General features: G+C 34.3%; 1 protein-coding gene across 2 annotated transcripts in view; it reads right to left on the bottom strand.

Annotated features, from left to right (window-relative positions):
- LOC124362162 (protein brunelleschi) overlaps window positions 1-21,002 on the bottom strand; it is a 41,703-nt gene extending 20,701 nt beyond the window's left edge. For both annotated transcript variants that reach the window (XR_006922444.1, XM_046816410.1), the window contains exons 1-10: window positions 20,764-21,002; window positions 17,914-18,041; window positions 15,382-15,573; window positions 13,829-14,109; window positions 13,068-13,284; window positions 9,236-9,341; window positions 8,920-9,049; window positions 7,587-7,727; window positions 5,333-5,531; window positions 3,152-3,422 (exon numbers count right to left, since the gene is read on the bottom strand). Coding sequence is in view for 1 of the 2 variants with exons in the window: in XM_046816410.1 (XP_046672366.1) it covers window positions 3,152-3,422; window positions 5,333-5,531; window positions 7,587-7,727; window positions 8,920-9,049; window positions 9,236-9,341; window positions 13,068-13,284; window positions 13,829-14,109; window positions 15,382-15,573; window positions 17,914-18,034 (1,658 nt within the window). In the remaining variant the exon portion in view is untranslated. The remainder of the gene's footprint in view (window positions 1-3,151; window positions 3,423-5,332; window positions 5,532-7,586; window positions 7,728-8,919; window positions 9,050-9,235; window positions 9,342-13,067; window positions 13,285-13,828; window positions 14,110-15,381; window positions 15,574-17,913; window positions 18,042-20,763) is intronic.
- Window positions 21,003-23,166: the final 2,164 nt, after the last annotated feature.

Here is a 23,166-nt window from a genome sequence, read left to right as displayed (position 1 = left end):
ACGAACTTTATGTGTTTGACATTTTATAATGTCATGAACATATATCTTTTTTGAGATTTTGAAATTAAGTGAAACATGTTCCCTTCCCAATATTCCTTTTAATTATCTCCCTTAAAGATGTAAATCTCTTCACTCAAGAAGAGCTTCAAGAATGAAATGGATATTTTTTTAAACTTAATGAAACTAATCTACCTTGTATTTGTGAAACTACATACAACTGTTTAAAATTGTGTTTCAATTCTAAACTTAAATCAAATGTATTAGAAAATTTCACTGTATTATAACAATTAAAGTACATAATGAGCTAACTAAAATATGATTAGTTTACAGTGAGTTCAGTAATTGTAAAATATTGTATTAATGTAAAAACTAATAACAGATGAGTATTAAATCAGCTAGAACATACATACATAGTTATATGCTAGGTACCCATGAAAACAGAATAATATGGGTAATATGTACCCCTATCATGATTCACACCTACATAATTCATGAGAAAATAATATAATATTAATAAACTTTTAACACTTTTAAACTTTTATTCTTCTTACTATGTACATTTCGGAATCATTGATTCCATCTTCAGGTACAAAATAAGGTTAAGTTAATTATACTTACTTACTTACTGCCGGGGCGTAACAAATCTCAGTCGATTTCTTTGCCTCGTCTATGAGCCTCTTCCCACGCCACCCTGTCTTCCGCCAGATCCACAGGACCCTCCACACCGGGTCACATCTTCGACCACTTGATCGCACCATCTTATCTTTGGCCTACCCAAGGGCGCCTTCCTGTCGGTACCGCCTGGTAGACCTCTTTTAACCTTGTGCCCTCTGTCTCCGATGTACATGTCCTAGCCAGCTAATTCTCTTTGCCTTCACCAATAAGCCACAATATCAGGATCTTGGTATACATTGCGTAATTCTCTAATTTTTTCTTATTCGCCCACACCCCTTCATCACATATTGGTCCAAATATTTTTCGGAGAACTTTTATTCTCAAAAACAATCAACCGCCCCTCATTTTTCTTCGTTAATGTCCATGTTTCACTTCCATACATTAGGATGGTTGAATGATTGTTTTATAAATTCTTATTTTGGAGCATTGTGACAACAATCTTGACGTAAAGAGTCTTGTACACGCCCCAAGACACCTATTTGCATTAGCTAATTTGCTTTGTATCTCTATATCCTCCACGTTTTTGCTGTTTATTGTTACACCCAAATATTTAAAACTTTCTACACAGTCAATCGAGTAGTTGTCAATGCTTAAGTTTGTTCTCACATTTCCAGCATGTCTTCCAAAATGAATAAATTTTAGTTTTATCTTCATTTAGCTCTAAGCCTACTGTTTGAACATTCTTTAATAAAACTTTTTGTTAGTGTGGAGAGGTCATCCAAACTTTCTGACAAGATCACTACATCATCCGCAAATGCCATTATGTTCAGGTCCACTCCTAATTTAACCCCACTCTTTGTAGTCTTTTAACTTTTTGTAATGCCTCTTCCACAGCCAGGTTGAAGAGAGTGGGAGGAAATCCCATCTCCTGTCTTACTCCCAGTGTTGATAAGGAAGTTTTCCGACATTTCTCCATCTATTCTTATTTTGGCCTTTGAGTCACTTATACACATTTTTGACAGTCTTATCAGTTTTTGCGGGATTCCATGTTTTTCCATCTTCTTGAATAGAGCATTCCTATCTATGCTGTCATAAGCTTTCTTGAAGTCTATAAAAATTCCATAGAAGCCTTTGTTGAACTCATAATATTTTGAAATTGCCTGTTTTTAAGTAGGAAAATTTGATCTATTGTGGACCTGCCTTTCATAAATTCCTGATTGCTGTTCATCAATTATTGCTTCAGTATAAGGACTTAATCTTGATAGTAATATTTTTGAAAATATCTTGTAGACGGTGTTTCAAAAGAGATATTCCTCTATTAATTAGAACATAATTGTTTATCCCCCTTTTTGTGCAGAGGAATTACCACTGCTTCTCTCCATACCTCCGGTATAATTTCCTCTTCCCATACTTTTGTAATAAGTTTATGTATTTCTTTTATCAGGAATTTTTCCTCCACTTTTAATAATCTCACTTGTAATTCCGTCTTCACCAGGAGCCTTATTGCATTTAATTTGCATTTAATTTGCATTTAAGTTAATTATAAAAATAAATAATTAAAATCAATTTGTCATGTGTTTTTTACTACCTTGGTGGCTAAATTATAAACAAGGATAATCAATTGGCATTCAAAACATCGAACAACATTGGACTTTTAATAAAAAACAAAAGCAATTCAAACAAACCAAAATCAAAAATTTAAAATTCAACAATAGTGGAGTATACAAATTAAATTGCAACGATTGTCAATCCCACTATATTGGACAAACCGGCCGATCATTCAAAATTAGATTTAATGAACACATAAAAGCATTGAAAACATCATCAAATTCAAAATATGCAGACCATTTAAATAACACCGGCCATACATACACTAACATCGAAAACAATCTTGAAATTTTACACACAAGCAAAAAAAGTCGCTTATTATCTACTTTAGAACATTTTGAAATTACAAAAGTGCCAAAATTAATCATAATATATTATTAAATGACAAAGATTTTCTAACAAAAATTTATTATTCGATAGACTTTTAAACAATATACAATGATCTCACATAAAATTAAATACAACAAATTTAGCCACCAAGGTAGTAAAAAACACATGACAAATTGATTTTAATTATTTATTTTTATAATTAACTTAACCTTATTTTGTACCTGAAGATGGAATCAATGATTCCGAAATGTACATAGTAAGAAGAATAAAAGTTTAAAAGTGTTAAAAGTTTATTAATATTATATTATTTATTATAAAACACTTTTCGAGGCTACATCTCTATCATGAGAAAAATACCTTATTGGTGACACTAGAATGATATTATTTTTGCCATGCACCGACATGAATGAATGTACTGAAATCCGACAAAATATTTAAGAAAAAAGAATCAACGATACCTCCACTACACTGAGAACAAGAATTGGAATGCTTGTGGCCTATGAGAAGTAGATATGAAATATTTATCATTCGCATAGGTAAATAATAAATATTGTATAACAGATCAACCCCAGTTTATTGATTTTTACATGTATCTTACTCTGTGGTCGGCACCATGACCAGATTGACTGGTGGTATGACGAGTCCTGAATCGAGCACCAGAGGCACAGGAGCCCCCTCGCACTGCGCGGCCAACGACTGTAGCTGCAGCGCACTCTCGTGGCGCTCGGCTGCTGTCAGCTGTCCCCACATCACCTGCAGCAGGAACGTCATGTGTCGTGTGGCAACTGCTGACTGACCCACACGTGTTGCTGCCAGCACGAGATCCTGCAGCACTTGTTTCTGCAGCCCAGGCCACCCTTCTAGTTTATCTGCATATTTGCAAATCAGAACCACAATTTACAAATTACAATTTAAATCATTCAAACTATCATTAATATTACGAGGGGTATTAGAAAAATAAGGTTCCCATGATTTTTTTAAATTGACAGCTCTATATTTCTACTTAGTGTTATACATCAATTTAACACGTAAAATTTTAGCTATTTTTCCACATAATCACCGTTTCTGTCCAAACACTTTTGTAGACGATGCTCCAACTTTTCTATCCCCATGTGTAGAATTCTGCCGCCAATCCTTTGAGTAACCTCTTCCTTGACTTCATCATCGGTAATGAAGCGTTGGCCACCCAAGTGTTCCTTTAATTTTGGGAATAAGTGATAATCACTTGGGACTAGGTCTCGGCTGTAGGGGGGATGGGGCACAATATTCCAGCCAAAATTTGTCAGCAGTTCTTGAGTTCGACGTGAGACATGAGGTCGAGCGTTGTCATGGAGAAGCCTCACACCACTGGACAATCTTCCTCTCCGGCGGTTCTGGATCGCGCGCCTCAGTTTTCGTAATGTGTCGCAAAATCTGTCAGAGTTTACTGTTGTTCCTGTGAATGGTGATTCTCCGATCTTCAAGCAGTATTGTCTCAGCTTTTTTAACAACTCCATCTGAAACTGAAGGCCGTCCACTTCGGTTTTCATTGTGAATTTTCATGCGGCCTTCACTGAATTCTCTACACCATTTCCGAACGTGTTGAACAGATATGTCGTTTTCCCCATAAACTTTGATTAACTGACGATGAATTTCAATAGATGAAATCTGTTTTGCATTTAAAAAACGTATCACAGCACGAATTTCGCATCTGGCGGTAACAACGACAGGGAGCTACATCTTCGAAGGCAGCTAGGCCGGCGCTGTTGGACGTTGCGAGGCGCGAGTGGTATGGATAGAGAGAGGGACATTTGATGAGTAAGACAGTGTTGCCAGATTTCTCCCAACATATCGCATTCCGTCTCGGCGGCATTGGGAACCTTATTTTTCTAATACCCCTCGTAGTTGTACCGTGATGCTTTGAAACATATATGAATTTTATTATCAATACATGATAAATGTGGATCACAATGCATTTGTGGAAATAATTATTAAAGATACGATAATTGAGATAGGCAATATGTAAATAATAAACATTCTGTATGGAATTAGTAGAGCCAATCAAAAATAGGTCCCATACCTATCAATCTATACTCTAAACTATTATATAAAAATTTAATGGTCTCTGTATGTGTGTGTGTGTGTGTGTTTGTGTGTGTGTGTGTGTGTGTTTTACTCAGTCATGTAAAAACTACTGGACTAATTGTACTAAAATTTTACATGGTCAATTCATGAAGGTCCCTGCCCTGGTTAACACATAAGCCTACTTCTATTTTGAAAATCCCTCAGGGCTACACCCACTGGTCCTGAAAACTCCCTTAACACTCCATTATCCTTTATACTTATGGACTAGGCTTAATCAGCAGATAGTAAATGTGTTTTAAACGTGATTGCCCAAGTAAAGAATAATAAATATAATATTTTATACACATTTGAACAGGTGATAGTAAATATTTGTTAATAAATATAGTTATTCATCTGTCAAAGTCGGTTACACTTTACAAATGTCAAGGTTAAGCTCTTTTTTGTCTGGCTTTGTTTTTATTGGGGTTTTAACCTACCTCAGTGCAATGCCATCATTCATTAAATGTATTAAAATGTGTATTAACTGAAAAGCTCAGGACTTTGACTTTAGTTTCCCTTAGACAGAATTTCTCCAGACTGGCCTAAAATAGTTCAATTATACTGAAAATATCACATTCAATATCAAATTCCAAAATCTGTGGACTACTCCATGTGGCAGCTAATTAATTCTGCGGGTAGTATCAAGGAAAAGTTTTCAGAACAACTAGACACATACCAGGAGAGTGGTCTGCAGGGTCCAGAGACAGCTTGTGGCCCGACAATGCCTGCAGCATGAGATTGTAGCACTGTTGCCAGTTGGTCTGGGGGTTCCGAGCAGACACGAAGCGAGTTGCGGCTAGCCGGCGGTAGAACGAGGCTTTGCGCTGGAACCCTATCTTTGTGTACAGTTCAGAGAGACTCATCAGCCGCTCTATCTGTAACACATCACTATTGCTTCTACAAGTGCGAAGATAGCCTACATTTGTATCTTTATAACACCACACACATTATAATAGGTGGAAATATTTAATCCTACAGAGAAATATACTGTATTGTTTGGTATAATAATAACTGCTCCAATTTCTTTTTAAATTTTTTATTTGTATTTAATTTAGATATAGATCTTATCTTTTCCTGATTTTATAATAGAAAGTTATAAGTAATAATAGAAATTAAAAAGGGTTACCGTACATGAAATTTTAATCTCATAAGAATTGTCAAGAAAAAAATATGGGAATAATCAATGTGCTTTAAGAATATTCAGCAAGATTGAATTCATAACATTGACAGTCAAACTGATCAAAGCTCAAGTATCACAAAGAATAAAAACTGTTAGTGTCAGAAAATATTGTAGAAATTAATTATTTACTGTGTACTTTAGAATATAGTATGACTAATATTACAGATGTAATACAGATTGTAGTGCAGAGCATAACTTACTTTATGTAAGGTACAAAAACTGAACATATCAGCAACAAACCACCACAATAATATGATTAGGTACCACATGATTCAAGATTCTTTATTTGACCAGGCTTTTCTTAATACAGTAAAACCTCAATTATCAGAAATAATAGGGACTGAACATGTTTTGGATAACCAAAGTTTCTGGTAATAAGAGGTTTTGTTAATACAAACTAATGGGATATGCTCAACTTATAACATTAGTATATTATTTTACAATATACACAGAACATTTAAAATCAACTGTATATAAACTGTTCTTGAAAAAATTCAGAGGCAAGAGTACATGAAACTGCAAGACAAGCACTGAGCGATAATAGCGAAACAGGTTTTGCTGCTGCAAACAGTGTTGGTGAGTACAGCACTGACATTCCAAGATAAGATGTGGAAGGGATGGCGGCGGCTATAGGGATGGAAGGAATCTACTGACAGTTCAGTTATGACTGGATGAATGGCTAGTGAAAGCCCGGATGGTATAGATGAGGGATTTTATTGCTCATATTGTGAACATTAGCCTGTGTGCAAGGTAACTGAGGTGATGTCCTCCATTGACAGTCCCCACAATAAATATTTGCAGTTTTGTCAATATAATAGTGGGGTTGCTGCTTCCCTGAATTATTTGATCTTTCTGTATTTTCTCGATTTTCGGCTACTGGAACTGTTTCCACTATTTCTCACGTTGTCTTCTATAACCCGACTTTTTGATAATGAAAGTTGCAATAATCGTGGTTTTACTGTATAAATTTGATCTATTTACATTATTAACCATTTGAGTGCCAAGCACTTTTGAGGGGTGCCAAGCATTTATGAGAGGTCACCTCTCTCAGTGCCAAGCACTCTTTTAGTGTTTGTGTAGTATTCAGCCAAATAATTCATAACTTAAAAAAAAAAAAACATGATGAGATTATTTTTCTTTTATTGAGTAGGGGAGAAAGTAGGCTTTTACTATTTATTTGAATGATCAAACAAGTAAAAATTTAAAAAAGTAACACAAAGAAAAGTTTTATTTAAATTTTTTTAACTTCGGAATACAAACATTGTAATTTTATGATTTTAATTTGTTTGTACGCATCTTTTTTATTGTTCCTTGTGTACATAGAAAAAGTAAGTTTTGATGGTTTTTTTTATATATTTGGTATTTATGTAGTGTTCTACAAAATAATTGATAACTTTTTCAAAAATAAACATAATGGGACAATTTGTGTTTTGTGTTGGGGGGAAAAGTAGAATATGACTTATTGTATTTATTTGGATGGTAAAATTTAATCATCCCTCGACACTTTTTGGAAAAACTCACGGTCAAATCTCATTAGCTCTTGGCACTAAAAGGGTTATAGTCTAGTGAAAGTTCGTACAGGAATAAAGATGGGAATGAAATTACTTCAGGTGTATTGTTTTAGATTTTTCACATTAATAAGGGCTTTCGATATGCTTTAATATTCTGCTCATAGAAGCAGAAATCAGCAAGGCTTTTAAAAACTGTGTAAGCACAACTTAGATGTACAGCCACTTAATACTGCACTGACCTTCTCCTCTTCATTTAACGCGAGGTTGATGAGAATGACACTGTGGAGGAAGTTGGCAGCTTGCAGGTAGGCGTGTTGCTGGATGGCCAGCTTGGCAGCTTTGTAGCACGCTTCTGTTTCGATCACATTTGCGTTCTGATACTAGAATATCAAATTATCAAGGTCAGGATTTACAATGAAATATAACTCAATACAGGAATGTGCTGATTAAAACAAAATCAATTTAGACTCAGATACCAAAATTGTGACCTCTCAATTCTGAATTTGATTTGATTCCTAAAACTAAGAATATAATATCTGAACGGTTTTGTTTTGTTACCGTTAAAACAAGTCTGGCCAATAGGAGCGGCCTGCCAAATATTTTGAGTAGAGAATGTCCACACATAAATGCAGACGTCCATGCATAGACACAGAAAACATAAATAGACGTAGGAAAGGAACTGCAAGCAAAATATTATTTATAGAACTATGGTAATTTTTTAATTTTGTTACCTATATCTTTTTATGAGGAAGTATAAAAGTTGCAGCGATCGGTAATTTGAGCACTGCTAATCAATCAGATGACTTCTATGAAAAGATTTATTTGAAGATTTAATGGATTCGAGATTCTGCTTCACTTCCTGCATCATCACTCTACTCTTTAACATGATGAAACCATGGCTTTTTAAGTGTCTTTTAGCACTTCTGTTGATTTCATTAATTATGTTTTAATAAAACACTTTGACGATGTTGTTATTGGAATTGAGAGAAAAGAATCACAGTATTGAGAATTGTTGATGTTGATACCACAATATTGCTAATTACCCCACCCCTACCAACCCCTCAGTTCTATATTATTTGTACATCTAGAGTTGTGTTCAATACTAAAAAAATATACAAATGTTAACATGTTAATTGTTAATGTAGATCAATATTGTTCTTACAGATTGACTTTTAGGGTTTTATAATAACTAGAGTTCAGCTTACCATGTCTGATATATGGATAGTTAGATAAGTGAAGGTTAGGTAAGTGTAACTATACTAAGTGTAAATATATATATATATATATTTTTTTTTTATTATATATAGTTATTTTATTCTAAATTGTTGTTAAAATTGCAATATAAAATTGTTAATTACAAATTATTATTCAAATATACGCTTATATATTCAAATAATAATGATAGGGTTTTATATATATATATATATATATATATATATATATATATATATATATATATATTCAAGCGTATATTTGAATAATAATTTGTAATTAACAATTTTATATTGCAATTTTAACAACAATTTAGAATAAAATAACTAATAGTGTTTCTTAACTAAAAATTTTGCTCACCTTGCTGTAATGAACGATTGCTTCTCTATAATATCTAATAATATCGTCAGGTGTTAATAAATTTGTTACACGTTTTGTTTCTGAAACACAGGTATCCACATCCTTTGATGTCCTGCCATCTTGACTAGATCTGCAAACAGAGGAAAAGTCAATCGATGTTTGAGTTCAATTAACTACTTCCAGAAACATAGTGTTTTGATGGTACAAAATTCTTATGTATCAGACTAATGGAATGCTAGATAAATTAGATGTTTTTTTTTAATAAAATGAAATCAGTATTAAATATTAACCAAATTAATTGAGGCAGACAACTCACCTAGGCTGGGTCTCAGGTAGAGAGGAGTTCTTCTTGACTGGGGAGGATCTACACATATTGGGGTAGTGAATAATGGCCGAGGCTGCACACTGGCCTTCCAGTGCCCCTGTAACCATACCTTATTCATTTCTAAGAGCAATAAAGCAAAATTATTGGCTGTTAAATAACACTTTATTATAATAGGTTTTGTCAAAGTAATTTATAATTACATAAAAAAGTGCAATAAAATTTAAATAATCATATATTACAATATTGATACTACATTAATATTAAAGTCTTTGGTCTATATTAATTCCTTAGAGAAGTAAAGTACAACTTACCACATAAGCAACCATATAGGGTATTTTTTGAAATATCATATATTGTTTCCTACAGTAAAATGTTTTTAACTGTATTGCTTTTATTTGTCAAAAGTACACTTTTTTGTTTTTTACACCCTTAACCCATAAAAACACTTGGCTGTGTAGTTTTTCTAGTACATTAAAAAGTGGGGTTATTCGTTTTTATGGCATGTACAGTAGACTCCCGTAAGTTCGGCCACCTCGGGACCGGACCCTAGGGCCGAACTTAAAAGCGGCCGAACTAAACCGATGCCTATTTAAAAAATGCCCATCCCATTTATTGTTTGCAAGGGTAATTTTTCAATAAAAGTTATGAAATAACCGTAAAATTAACCTTTCCAAACATTACCAACACAGAATTAACTACTAAACTAATTTTAAATTTGTACTTACCAATAAAACACGGTAATACTGCATATGTTGGGAATCAATGCGTGTAGGAATCAAACACTTGCACATAGAATACAACACAGAGTAACGCTTTATTTACAAAACCACAGACCTAATGAAATAAAATAAAATAATACAGTACTGCACTGTACATTGGTGGTTTAGCTTCTTAACACTTAAAATAATCTGTCACTTTTTTTCTGAATTTTTGTTTCTAATGATTTTTTATGTGCAAAACTCACGCCACTTCTTAATAAAAAATTACATCGACTGCAGTTGCTTCTTTTTGCTGTTCGATGTAAGTAGCTGCCAGTTGCAAAGCTGCTTTTCCTTCAGCGTGGCTCATTTTATTTTCTTCGTCTTCCTCTTCAATCTCAGCACCATCTGCGTCGTTATTCATCTCGTTGTCCTGGCGAATGACACACTCTCGACGATTTCGTCATCATTCAGAACCTCGTTGTCTAGCTCCTTTTCCATGTTGAATCCACTCCAAAACATCTTCTTCAACAATGGGACCACAGTTCGGTAGTTGCTGAAGGTCGTGCAATTAGAGCTGCATTGTCATCAGGTTCGCCATCAAGAATGTTGTTTGGCTCATCTGCTGTTGTGTTGTTTTGATCTACGCTATCTTCTATATTTGGCCAAAGTTTTTTCCAAGACTTTACAAACGTGGATGGTGGTATTTCGTCGTATGCCTTGGCCGACATGTACACAACATCCTTCATGTTAACTGACTTCAACACTTTTGGTAAGGTCTAAGCTGTCATCAGTCTCCAGTTTGGAAAGAACTTCCGAAAGTAGCTTACGACGATACTTCCTCTTGAAGCACTCAATGACCCCCTGGTCCATCGGCTGTTGAAGACTGGTTACATTGGGTGGTAGGAACAGCAGTTTAATTTCCTTTTTCATCGTCACACTGAAGATGTTCATCATGAGTAGGCGCGTTGTCAAGAAGTAGAAGTGCTTTGGCGGGGAGTTTCGATTTTGCCAAATGTTTTTTCACTTTGGGAACAAATTCGCATACAAAACCATTCTCTGAACAAGTACGTGTCCATCCACGCTGATTTCTGTGACCGATAATACATGGGAGAGCGTCCATGTTTATGTTCTTAAACGCTCTCTCGGTTTTGCTGCTTTGCCAATGGACAAATAGGGGTAACTTGTGAGTCCCCGAAGCATTTGAACACAAGGCGACTGTTATCCTGTCTTTGCTGGTTTTAAACCCTGGAGCAGACGTTTCTTGCGGGGTGGCAAATGTTTTTCTAGGCAGAAGTTTTAAAATTTAACCCAGTTTCGTCAATGTTGTATATTTGCTCTGGGCAAAAGTTTTCATCATCGATAATTTTTAAAAAATCTTGCAGAAAAAGTCGGTGGCCGCTGTTGGGTTTGCTGATAAACTTCTCACCACAAACTCCAATAAAATGTACGCCGTGTCTCTTTTTCCAACGAGAGAGCCATCCATCACTAGCCACGAACGCCTCTTCTGGTTGAAAGCTTTGAGTGTAAGATCATGGCCTTTTCTTTTAATATTGGTCCACTTAATGGCGTTCCTCGTCTTTCGTTCTTGAACGAACCACAACCATAGAGCATCTTCCACCAATTCGTGTTTGGCCTTCCTTAGTGTGCAACGCTTTTCTAGAACTTTTTCGGTATCAATTTTGTGTACAAAAGCCTTCAATACTTTTTCTGTTGCGTCGCCAGTCGTTGACTGTACTTTTGCCCACGTTTAAATCCTTGCAAATACTTTGCACGGATTCTCCTTTGTCTAATCTCTCCAGAGCTTGTAGTCTCTGTTCCATTGACTTGTACTTACGTTTAAGCATTTTCACTCATTTTAAAAACAGATTAAAACACGATGCAAAACAGTTTTTGTTCAAACACACACGCACACACACAAAAACTATGAAAACAACAGTACTGTACATACACAAAAGAAATCACAGAAACCCACGAGTAAATAAACAACAGTACAAAACGCAAACTAAAAGAAAATAACTGACTTTGTAGGTCTACTGTAAAAATGACGAGCACCACCCAGTATGAAAATGTTCGAGACGAACTGATGAAGCTGTTTGACAGAGCAGTAAACTAACCAAAGAATACAACGGCACTGTTAGTAGAGACGTGCTGCCCGCTTTCTGGCTGGCGCCAAGTGCGTGTGACTCATGCTCAGCCGACCGGCCGGACTAAGCGGCGGCCGAACTAACCGAGGCCGAACTTACGGGAGTCTACTGTAAGTTGTATTTGGTCGTAAAAGAGTTAATATATTTTAGAAGTTTAACAATTGCTTAACAGAGTATTTTAATGGTATTAATAATAATGACTATTTACATGATAATTACACTTAAATGTTGAATTACACTCATAATCCTAAATCTACATATATATTTAAATACTATGTGTTATTTATACAATGTGTTACGAATGTGTAACATATGCTAAGATCACGTGAGACATTGCAAATGGCAAGTCGTTTTTATGATCATCTGTTCAGTAAAGTGGTATGATACAAATGTAATATTTAGTCAAGTTAAAGTATTACCAGTCTTTACAAATCATGTACCTCAAACACAAAAACATCAAGTATATTTTATCAAATTATTTTTGTATGTTGATATTTCAATACTTAGGTTCATTAGATTAAAAAAATATATGTATAATGGTATATAAAAGTGTATGTTAAGGCCTTTTAAAAAACTAGTAAATTTTTAAAGTATTACAGACAAAAGTTCTTGAATGAGAATCACAGATAAAACTGTTATAAATATTCAAAAATAATTTAAGCTTAATAAGAGTATGAACACTTTAAGAGATAAATTTTCAAGAACGTATCAAAAAATTCTGAATAATATGAAAATAAAAGAAACTTCAATCAGTAAATATGACACCAAGTACTGAATATGTTGGTTTCGATAAAAGGAAGCCCTCAAATCCTAACTCCTCTCAATACTAACTGAAACAGGAATTACTTACCAGCGAGCCAGAGCCAGTCATTGATGATTTGCAGTATGTCACTTGCAGTCTGATACTGAGTAAGAGCATCAGCTATCTAGCGTGTCTGCAGACATAGATCTCCAAAGACTGTAACACGGGTTACTTACCAGCGAGCCAAAGCCAGTCATTAATGCTGCGCAGTATGTCACTGGCAGTCTGATAGTGAGTTAGAGCATCAGCCGTCAAGCCTGCCTGCAGACACAGGTCCCCGAGATGTTTGGTCATGCGGCCGAGGCTTCTCTTGCGGTTACTCCGAGACTCCATATCCAGGCCGACAAAGTCTCTCCTCTCGAACGGTGCCAGTAGTAGTGAAACTTTGTCTATCTGGAACACTTTTACTTTATAAACTACAAACAATTTATGTTTGTTTTGGTGTTTAACCCTCTAACTAGCAATTATTATGTATATACTTATTTGTTGTTAATTCCTCAATTACTAAGTCTAAATTAGAAGAAAATATTGTAAGTAGCTAATATCTGTAAATAAATCTTATTATTTATCATTTACCTATGGTTTTTAAGAATAAAATATATTTACTGTATTTTATGTACTACAAAATATAATAAAACATATGTAGTAATTCACTTAAGTAGTTACTAATGGTTTTCACAGTCAAGTTTTACTGCACTTACATGATTAGACTACTATTATGTGAACAAGATTATCAAATTTAGTTTAAATTAGCCAAGAATTAAATGGCCGGTATTTTATAATTTCTAGTTTGTTCAATCTGATAAACTTTTAAACTTTAATTTGAGTAAGATTTTTAAACATAACTCAAAACATTCTATGATTGTTAGACTACTTTTACATAAAAAGGATGATATTTATGTCCTGAACAAATTCTTATTGCTATAATATAGCTTACCTTCTCTCTACATCTTTCATGGCGCTTGGATTCAAGCACCCAGAAAAGAGTAGATAGGAACTCTAAGATCTCTGAATCAAGTACGTCAAGTTCCCCGTCAGATGCACAAAATATTGCTCTACTCTTGAAGTTCGAAGGGGTTGGGAAAGATGGAGTGTTGGGGCCATCGTTGACCCCAATTATAATGCATCTTGAGTCGTACAGAGTACTTGTGTACTTCACTTTCAAGCTTTCATGCACTCTACACACTTCGTTCAGCTCTACCTGTGTGCTGCATTTCCCTGTAAAGAGGAACAACAGTTAATGTGACAGGATAGAACAAAAGTATATAATAAAATCCAACATTTTAGTACAAACCTTTGTGCCAAATGGTAGGGTTATAACTTAATTTACAGTATTCCACATGCATGAGAAATAGATTGGCCAAGATAGGCTCTGAAATTCTTTTGGTAGGGCCAGAGCAAGGTTGTAGAGTAACTTTCTCTTATAGTAAATACATGAGAAAAAAAGATAAGATCCGAGACTTGGAGCAATCAAAAATGATTATCTTCCATACGCTAAAGGGTAGCCTAGACTCCTATATTTAAACAAGGAGGATATACAAGACCTCCTTCGAAAACATCTAATGAAAGTTGGTTTAATCCAGACTGATAAATACAGACTCTGCAGAGAGCCAGAAGAATCAGTGACACACATATGGCTAAAGTGTCTTGCTATTTTTTTAAACCAGGATCAATTTCCTAGGAGCTTATTTTTTGAGCCCAGAAGACATCAGAGAACAGGAGCCCACAGATCTAATTGATGTTTACAGAAGCCTCAGATCTGAGTTAAGTACAATTAATAGAAGTACAAAGGTCCTTTGAGGTTTAGGTGCAGGTTCTTAGACTTTTCTCTCATTTACAAAACAAATTGCTAGAATATCAGAGAGTAAGAGAGAGTTTTCAAAACGAATATGTAAGAAATAAAATACCACAATTTGTAATAGTTCAAATTTACAGACTTTTTAAATTGAATAATCATATGTACATATTTAATTTATCCATATGAACAATTTTAAGAATACATTATTGAGGTTTAAGTGAGATCTATGTTTTTAAACTTTAAAGTGGGATGAGCTGATTTTCAGAGTGAGTGTGGTTTTGGGAAAATGTTGTATTGAATAAAAGTATTTTTATCTCAAGTGTGTGCTCTAGATGGATATGGCTATTAGAGCTCCATAGTCTAATCAAGCTAAATATCCATATAATGTCAAGCTAATGGCTAATAACCAACATAAATAAAGTGAATGAATTACAGTGGATAGGAAAATATAGGAAGCGCAACAAACTCACTTTTATAAGTCAATTTAAGTATTTAAAATAATTTACAGTAACTAAAAATAAACACCTTGATTGACAACAGTTTGGTTAATAGAATCAAGCAATCATGGTGAAATGTTGTTGGAACGAAAATGCTTTTTCTAATATTTTCTAACATCAACGAATTCACAAGCAGATTTGGACAACTAAACTCAAATGTTAACTTATATAATTCATGTTTCTTAGGACACTTACCAATGGTGACAAGTCCAAAAAGCCTGCGATGAGTCTGGAAATCACCCCAGTCATTGTTGCCAACCAAGTAGTCTTTTACGTACTTTAACTTTATATTTCTTTCAAAACCAATACTGTCGATTATATTCAAATTCGTCACTTTGGCAATTCTTTCATAAATCTTATTATAAGTCTTTGCAGTTACTTCTTCACCTAAAATTAAATATTAACATTACAAAAATTCATACAAAACATGTCAAATGACTTGCATTAAATCAGTCAGAAAGTATCTTGCACAATACAGTCGGTGGTACATGAATTGTTGATCATTTTATTGGATTAAGAAATATTTATAACCACTAGATTTAAAGGATAAAACAAAAATCTAACTATTATAGATCGCTACATGTTTCATCAAAACTAACAAACAGTACAACTTTTAGCCTCATTACAGTGTGTGGTAGATAAGTAATGAAACTCAGTCTAGAAAAACAAATTTATTGATTCGATTTGTACAAAACGTTAATATTCTTCAAAGTACCCGCCTTGGACGTCGACACAACGTTGCCAGCGCGTTTTCCAAGCTTCATAGGCCCCACTGTAATCCGTTGGAGTTATCCCAGTTAGTGCCTTTGTGACAGGACGTTTGATGTTCGGAATATCGTCGAAACGATGACCCTTCAGGCATACTTTTACCTTCGGAAATAGGAAGAAATCAGGAGGACTCATGTCAGGGCTGTATGGCAGAACTTCAACTCCAATTTGGGTCAAATAGGAGGTCACGAGGCTTTTGTTCGCGGGGAGCACTCGGGGAACCAATTTTGCGCAAACTTTCCTCATCATCAAATCTTGCGTAACAATTTGGTGAACCGTAAATTTATTCACAGAGACCTCATCGGCGATCATTTTGAGGCTTAGACGACGGTCGGAGTCCAGGAGTTCTTTCACTTTGGCCACCGTTTCATCCACATGACTCGTTGAAGGGCGTCCAGATCGTTCCATGTCTTCAACGGATTCCCTCCCGTTTTTAAATTCATTAAACCACCGGAACACTTGAGCTCTTGATAGGGTATGCTCTTTGTAGGGCTCCGTAATCATAGGCAAAATTTGATTGCATACCGTTGTTCTATCAAGCGATCCATCTTCAGCATTTTCACAAGTGTCACGGGCACACAAACAACGAAATACGCGGAGCTCGACCCTCACTGTGCCAGAGCTATGACGCGACTGCGAACCGGTTCTACTGTTAGCTCAGATCCCCCACCACATGACCTGCAGGTGGAGACCGCACTGCAAGCGACTGGGGCGCCACGCGGCGGCCAGTCTCATTACTTATCTACCACAACCTGTATGCAAATTAAGTTGTTCTTCTTTGTTAAAAAAACGATAAAAGGATTTGTTTAAATACTATGTTATGCTACTAAATGTTACTATAGTATATAATTAACATATAACATTTGATTTCACCTTTTTGCAGATGAAAATACAAGATTATAATATACAAGTAAGATAAAATAAATAACTAAAAGCCATGAACCTGTGACTAAACAGAAGGAGATATAAAGGGCTTGAATCATGGTAGAAAAAGTTTATGATTTCTTGCCAGCATTTGATAACTTTTAATAACATTCATTTATTTTATATTAATATAAGCTATAAATCTTTTTACAGTCCATGCAATATTGATAGACCAAAATAAGAGGGAGGTGGAGGAGACTTTGTATCGAAGAGGCTCAATGATGCTGGAAACTGGGAAACTACCAATGATGATAATAATAATTCCAAACAGCTTTCGTTAAAAAAATCTAGTTCTGTTTTTAAAACTTCCTGAGGGATTAAACAATATCATGTATTTAACATGACTTGGACAGACATGAACCTGGAACCGATGTCATTATTTGTGCATTTGTCTTTTTTGTCCTTTTTAAACTAATGTTTCATCTTTATTATTTGTTAACTATTATGTTATTATTGTTAATACAAATACCTTCTTTCTTGTAAATTGCTTACTTTTTTTATTATAATTTATCTTTAAAATTATACTCTTCCATGTACAACTTAAACTGAAGGCGCAAAAGTGTTTGACAATAGACAATTTCTTTATTTACATAATTTTGGAGATTAGTAATGAGTCATATTGTTACATTAGTAGTCAAAGTAAAAACATTAGTAGTAGTAAAATTCATCCACTGAGTAGTACAGTCTCTTCAACAGCCAATAAGTCAATCGCTTCTTCATCTGTTATGCTGGTGTGTTCTTCAATTCTTCTAGCAATATGGTGAACAAATTTTCTCCAACAATGTTGGTTTTTTCCTGGTAATGGATTATAGGATAAAGTTGATGTCTTGTGTTATGGTGGTTAAAACTGTTCAAATGAAAGAAGCTACAAAAATATCCATTAGAGACTACTGAACAAAACTAAAATATAATTTACAATTGTTACATCTACGTAAAATTATAATAGAGCTATCATTAATTCTTGTAATTCTGATATAATATAAATTAACAGCTTATATATCTGTTGTATCTAGAATTTTTAAATACTTTATTTACCGATTTGCTTGACGAGAACCAACAACGTTGCATGATCATGAGCGTTTTGATCATAGTCAGGGTGAGACATATTTGTATCCGGCGTAGGACTGGACAGAATCACACTTACAGACGATCTCATTTGTAATCTGCAAATATTTCATCTTATCATCTTATTTATGAATGAATATCAATTTTCTCTAATGAAAATAATCTAGCTTTATGTAGACATATAAATACCTTATAGAAGAAATTTAAACATTTTAAAAGACAACATTTCTGAGGTAGTTAGTTTTTAATTACATACTATTCTAATACCTTATTGACAATACTAGAATGGTGTTTCAGTGAAGTTTGGATTTTGATGAGCCCAAAAAGTAGGCTATACTCTTCTTAATAAGTTAATCTTGTAAATCAGTGTAAAGTAATCACACAGTAAGTCATCACACTCTTTAAAAATGGTTCGGAAGTACTAGCTTCCATGTTTGGTTCCTCATACAACTTAAATTGACATACACAAGGAAGATTGTACAAACATATAAAGACAATATATTTTTCCGTGTGAAAGATTCCGGCGTTCTCAGGAATAATTTTTTTGGGAGGAGGCGGCAACCTGATTTTGGTGTTAACAGCATGCAGTTATGATGATAAGTCTGGGGAGGGTAAAAAGAATGCAAATTTCAAATTTTTTAGCCAAAATTACTCCACAGCACAACTCAAAACATATGTAGCGTAGTACAAAGTGTTAAATAAATTATTAGGAACGTGACATTTGTATCATTGCATAACCAGAGAAGTAATAGCCAACTATACAAATGTATATACGTTTGCGACAGCACCAATATTAACCCTTGAAGTGAGGAGCTCCTGCAATTTATTTTCAGTATCTTATTCTAGAAAATAGGAGGTCTAATCCCATTTTTATTACTAGAGTAAGGCACGAGGTTTTGGATCTTACCTTATTTAAAGGCCTTATACGCGTTAACATAGCAAGGTGTCATGCCTCACTTTCAGATCATTGTCTCATTACGTTCGGCATGTAGAGGCAGAAGTAGAGACGAACGTGACCAACAGGGTTCCAAAAATCCACCAACTGAAGGGGATACAGAGTGCCCCTACAGAAGAGTTGGAGGAAATAGAACCCTATCAGAAAAATGAGTTTGAAGTAGAAAGTTCAGCTCAATTGGTAGAGAAAGCCATCATAAAGGCCTATAGGAAAAACTGTCCCCTCAAATACAATAGGCTACTGAAAGATGTGCCTTGGTGGACAAAGAGGCAAGAAACACTTAAAAACAAAACTGGAAAACTTCTTGAACTGGCAAATAAGATAGTTGACTGGTTCTCATACCAAAATGCCCTAACGAATACAAGAAATAAAATAAAAAAAATAAAAGAAGAACCTGACAAAACTTTTGTAAAAACATAGCAGCCTAGCAGAGGTTGCCAGGCTTCATAAAACTCACCAAAATGATCACTGTAACCATCTAGGGTCTTTAGTAAAGGCTATTTGCAGCCATACAGTGAACAAGAAGGAGACTTTAGAACTGTTGTTGGAGACGCACTTTCCAGGTGGACTCAACTCAAAATGAGCATTTTTATTCTCTGGCTGGAGCGAGATGAGGTTGAGAGGTTGCAAAATCCAGACATCGGTCAAAGAGAATATTTACATTAGAAAGGATTAAATTTGAAATAACATTCTTCAACCCCTATGAATCTCCTGGGCGGATGGAGTCTTCCCAGCCCTTCTACAAGAGGGGCTTGACATTCTCTTAAATATACTGATCATCCTGTTTAGAAGTAGCTATGCCCTACAATTTATTCCAAATAACTGGGGGACGGTACACTGGTGTTTGTGCAGAAAAAGGATAGAGATTCATCTCAACTAAATTCTTACAGACCAATTTAGCCTAACCTCCTTCATAGTGAAAACTATGGAAAAAATAATAAATAGACATATACAGGCCAAAACCTAACTGGTAAGCCCACTTAATCTATATCAACTAGCATAAATGGAAGGTAAGTCAACTACCACCGCTCTTCACAGCTTAGTGAAAGTGATGGAAGACACCTTCAAAGAAAAGTAAGCCCTGGTCAGTATCTTTTTGGATATTGAAAGAACTTTCGAACGAGTAGCATATCAATCTATGGAGGCAGCTCTAGAACAGTTTGGAGTCCCTCCTAAGTCAAGTTCTCACATAACTCCAGAATGATTCCTCTGACTAAAAGCATCAAGAACGTATTAGAGTTAACACGCTACAGCAGAGTAATGGTCACCATTGTTATCCAAAAGGCAGTGAAAGCTACAGCACATGACAGTGTTGTTGGTGCTGTAATAAGCTCTTCTGAACACAGAACACTCATATAAGCTATCGGAGTATTATTTTTAAAATGTTTGCAGCTGTTGATATGGATTATTTAAGTTAATTGTTCAAAATAATTGATAAGTATCGATTGATTATATCGATGGTTAAGATTAAGTAATATCGTTTGCCAATTTCGATATAAAAAACCGGGTCCGCTTATCGTACCCTACCCTTGTTTTGTTCAGGAGGACGACTGGGAAGAGTACGATAAGGGGACCTGGTTATTTATATCGATTGGTACAATCATCGATACTTAATATTCACTTATCGAATACGCGTCGCCCAACCCGGATGACCAGAATACATTAATAACAGTGAAAGTTTTATTAGAACCGTGTCTGATAACTTCACTGATATTCAGTACATCAACCCTCAATAAGTCAATGAGTTCTAACTATATGAACAGTTTTGTGAAAAATTCCTCAATAACCAGCTTATCTATTACTCAACAAAATCAAATTCTTGGCTATGTCTGATAAATTATACTGTAGACTAGGTTACTTCATACCTTCTGATTAGGTAGATTTCAATAATCTGCCTAGTAAATAATGATATCCATAATAATACACTATTATAAACTTGTTAGTGTATTATACCACCAGTGCCTTAAAAATAAATAAAATCTACTTCATACAAATACTGTTTACAACGTCTGATTCAACATAACAACCTGTTATACATCAACACAGTCAACACACCAATCTACTCCTGTAATAGGCATATCATACAATATGTAACATAACCTAGCTTACGTGAATTGAAATGTCAAAGTAGTTTTTTCTTGAAACTTTCATTAGTGGTACTGGTGTATTATTTTATTATGAAGCTTTAATGTGCATTAAGTCGAAAATTCTTTACTTATAATCATAAGTATTCCAAATAAATAGTCACAACATTAGATATTTACATAGGTCAATAAATAAAGTATATATAAATTTAGATAAGCTGTATATGACTGGTAATATTACTGTGATGTATAAATCAAGTGTAAATAAGATGGTCTCTTCGGTAATAAAACTCTCCGTCTGCGTTATAGATACCCTATTTTCAAAGAACAATCAAATCTTTAAAACCTACTCTACGACAACCCCATTTGTCCCTAGCTCAGTCATAATCTTAAGGAACGTTTTCTGTACAATTTAAGACTTTTATGAGGTTGCCTTCTTAACATTTTATTTTAACGACAAAAACAGAGTGCGGTTTTTTTATACTTTTCCTTTCCTGAATTCCAAATGATCGGTGTCAAATTCTTCCTTGGAAATTATTGTACTCAATATAAAGTTTTAACAAGTCAATATTATCAGTAGATAAGTTTAAATGTAATTTCATCTCAGTTTAATCTTAATCTTAGGGAACCACTATCAGTTTTCATTAAATTCCATATCGCATGGTTAATATCAAAACCTTGAATTTCAATCTATTTCAAAATTTTTTTTCAAGCGACAATTTTAAGAGATGCACGTTTTGTGGCGGGCGGAAATGTATTTTTCTCATCATATTTCGTCTACAAATTATCTTTCAATTTACAAATTTCAATTCCTTAATTTGTGCCAGATCCTTTGAAAGTTTGATTTATTCCTGATAATACTGTCTCGAGGAACATTTTCTGAAAGACCATTTAAATATGATAGCTACCACATCCGCATTTATTTTACGATAATTAATAAATAATATAGCATGATAATATCGTTTATAATGTCTCGGATAAGATAATTAGTCAGTTTCATTTGATTAAAATTGTAGCTGACTAGATTATTGCAACAAACTTAATTCCACTATTGCCATAGTGGACTATTACGCAATACTGTCTCAGACATAAAGATTCATTAGAAATATTTAGGAATTTTAAACAACTTTTACTCCTACACATAACTTATACCTCTTATGATTTAAGAATGGAAACTGTTCAAACACTATATAAGAAATTCTAGTTATAACCAAGCTACCCCATCTCCATATAAAAAATCGTAACACCTTTTTACAAAGTTAAATTATTAGTTGTGATTAGAGAATTCATTTCTTGACTGAAAACATGAAAAATCTAATCATGAATGTAATTATCAATAAACATTAAGATCTTTTAATAAAAATGCTGTGTTATTAATTACAGAATTTAAATGTTTGTTATATGCTATTTAAGTATCTACACGTGGGATACTCTCTCATTCTAATTTTATTGGTTTGCAATTTAGGAACATAATATTTATATATTGCTTAAGTGAAATGACTGATGAAAACACAAACGGGCCTCCGTCATTGTGTTTTCATCTGACATATTTTGAACGAAATTTATTCTGACAGTGGAGGATGGCTGAAAAGAGACAAAATAGTGGTTTTACTACTTTTTTATATAATTTGTAGAAACCAATTTAGTAATTAACGACTTCACGTTCGTCTTCATAAATTTTATATCACGGCCAAAATTTCACTGCGAAAGTCAAATTCACAATCTTTTTCACTGGAACTAGATATTGTTTATATTATACCTATTTTAATCTAATCTAATCAGTTTGATACATGACATGTATCAACAACGACAACCAAAGAAAACATTTTTTCTTTGGTTGTCAGTTTCTTGGAGCTTCGGAGAAGTCTAAGTGATTGGAAAGCATATTATGAGTACTGATGAGTATCTAATATTACTTGTGATTATGTATCAGTTAATGAGAAAATATTGCCGATGCTAAAATCTATTTCACTTGAAACGTTATGTCGCATGATCTAGCGACAAATTAAGGAAACAGCTATTATAAATATACAAGCCATGCCTAGTTCCTCCTTTTTTGGCCCAGCAAATATAGTTATGCCGTCACAAATGTCTAAGGAAACCAAATTCAATACCTTACATGTACACATTCTCAATTTAGTTCATTCATTAAAATCTTGAATTAATTAATTGGATTGACTTGTT

Source organism: Homalodisca vitripennis, chromosome 5 (genome assembly GCF_021130785.1).
Source record: "Homalodisca vitripennis isolate AUS2020 chromosome 5, UT_GWSS_2.1, whole genome shotgun sequence".
NCBI classification, from domain to species: domain Eukaryota; kingdom Metazoa; phylum Arthropoda; class Insecta; order Hemiptera; family Cicadellidae; genus Homalodisca; species Homalodisca vitripennis.
The sequence above is the reverse complement of the archived record's forward strand: the minus strand, read 5'-3'. Positions and strand labels throughout refer to the sequence as shown.